At 49.6% G+C, this 1,091-nt stretch overlaps 1 protein-coding gene across 1 annotated transcript in view; it reads right to left on the bottom strand.

Moving 5' to 3' along the window:
* Positions 1-1,091, bottom strand: part of LARS (leucyl-tRNA synthetase) — a 78,585-nt gene that overhangs the window by 77,239 nt on the left and 255 nt on the right. Inside the window, exon 2 of the mRNA XM_010850644.1 lies at positions 1,074-1,091. Coding sequence (XP_010848946.1) covers positions 1,074-1,079 — 6 coding nt within the window. The 5' untranslated portion in view covers positions 1,080-1,091. The remainder of the gene's footprint in view (positions 1-1,073) is intronic.

Genomic DNA, 1,091 nt, shown 5'->3' on the forward strand with positions numbered 1-1,091 from the left:
CACGACTGAGGGACTGATCTGATCTGATCTGTATCTCCCCCAAATTCCACTCCCATCCAGGCTGCCAGGTAACACTGAGCAGAGTTGCCTATGCTGTACAGTAGGACCTTGCTCGTTATCCATTTTAAATACAGCAGTGTGAATATGGATCCCAAACTCCCTTCTGCCTGGCAACGCTAAGTTCCCATTCATTCAGTCAGGACCTACAAGGCTTTACATGAACTACATCCAATCATCGGACAACCACCACCACCACCACCACCAGCACACAAACACCATCAGCATCATCACCATCTCCCCAGGAAGACCCCACCACCACCTTTGAAACATACAGTTCTCCTTGTTTTTCACTCACACGGTTGACTCTGTTCGGAAATCTTTTCCTTCATATAACTGCATGGCTTGCTCTCCTACCTCCCTTTTGCCACACTGTCACCTTGGCAAACGGAGAAGAGGATGGCACCCCACTCCAGTACTCTTGCCTGGAAAATCCCATGGAAGGGGGAGCCTTGTGGGCTGCAGTCCATGGGGTCGCGAAGAGTTGGACACGACTGAAGCGACTTAGCAGCAGCAGCAGCAGCAGTACCTTGGCAAAGACACTCTTGATCCTCTTTGCTGATCTGTTCTTGTTTATAGCACTTACCGGCACCTGACATTTTACCGCATACTTTAAAATGTAGCGCGCGCACACGTAAACACCATGAATACAGAAACGTTTGTCTATTTTACAAAGAAGGCGCTCAACAACTTGTGTTGGAAGGAGGAATCAATGTTACATACAAATCAGCTTTTAGGAACTTTGGTGAAATAACACACGTGACATGAAGTAATCTGTAAAGTTAAAGATACCAGGGCCTGGCTCATCAGCCAGCACGAAAAGGCAAATCCTCACAACAGCCAAGCCTTAAACGTGAGAGGCAATCCGCCCCCCGCCCCCCCACCACCCGCCTTTCTTTAGAAAATGATTTTTCCCTTCAGGACAGTAGCTACCACATGGAGCCCCAACTCTGGAGAGAGCAGACAGACGGGTTCCAAGCCCCAGCCAAGCGAACTTTCTTCCCGCCAAAACTCACCGCCATGGCGCCGCCCAG

This window comes from Bison bison, unplaced genomic scaffold, assembly GCF_000754665.1.
Source record: "Bison bison bison isolate TAMUID 2011002044 unplaced genomic scaffold, Bison_UMD1.0 scf7180017864291, whole genome shotgun sequence".
Classification (NCBI taxonomy): domain Eukaryota; kingdom Metazoa; phylum Chordata; class Mammalia; order Artiodactyla; family Bovidae; genus Bison; species Bison bison.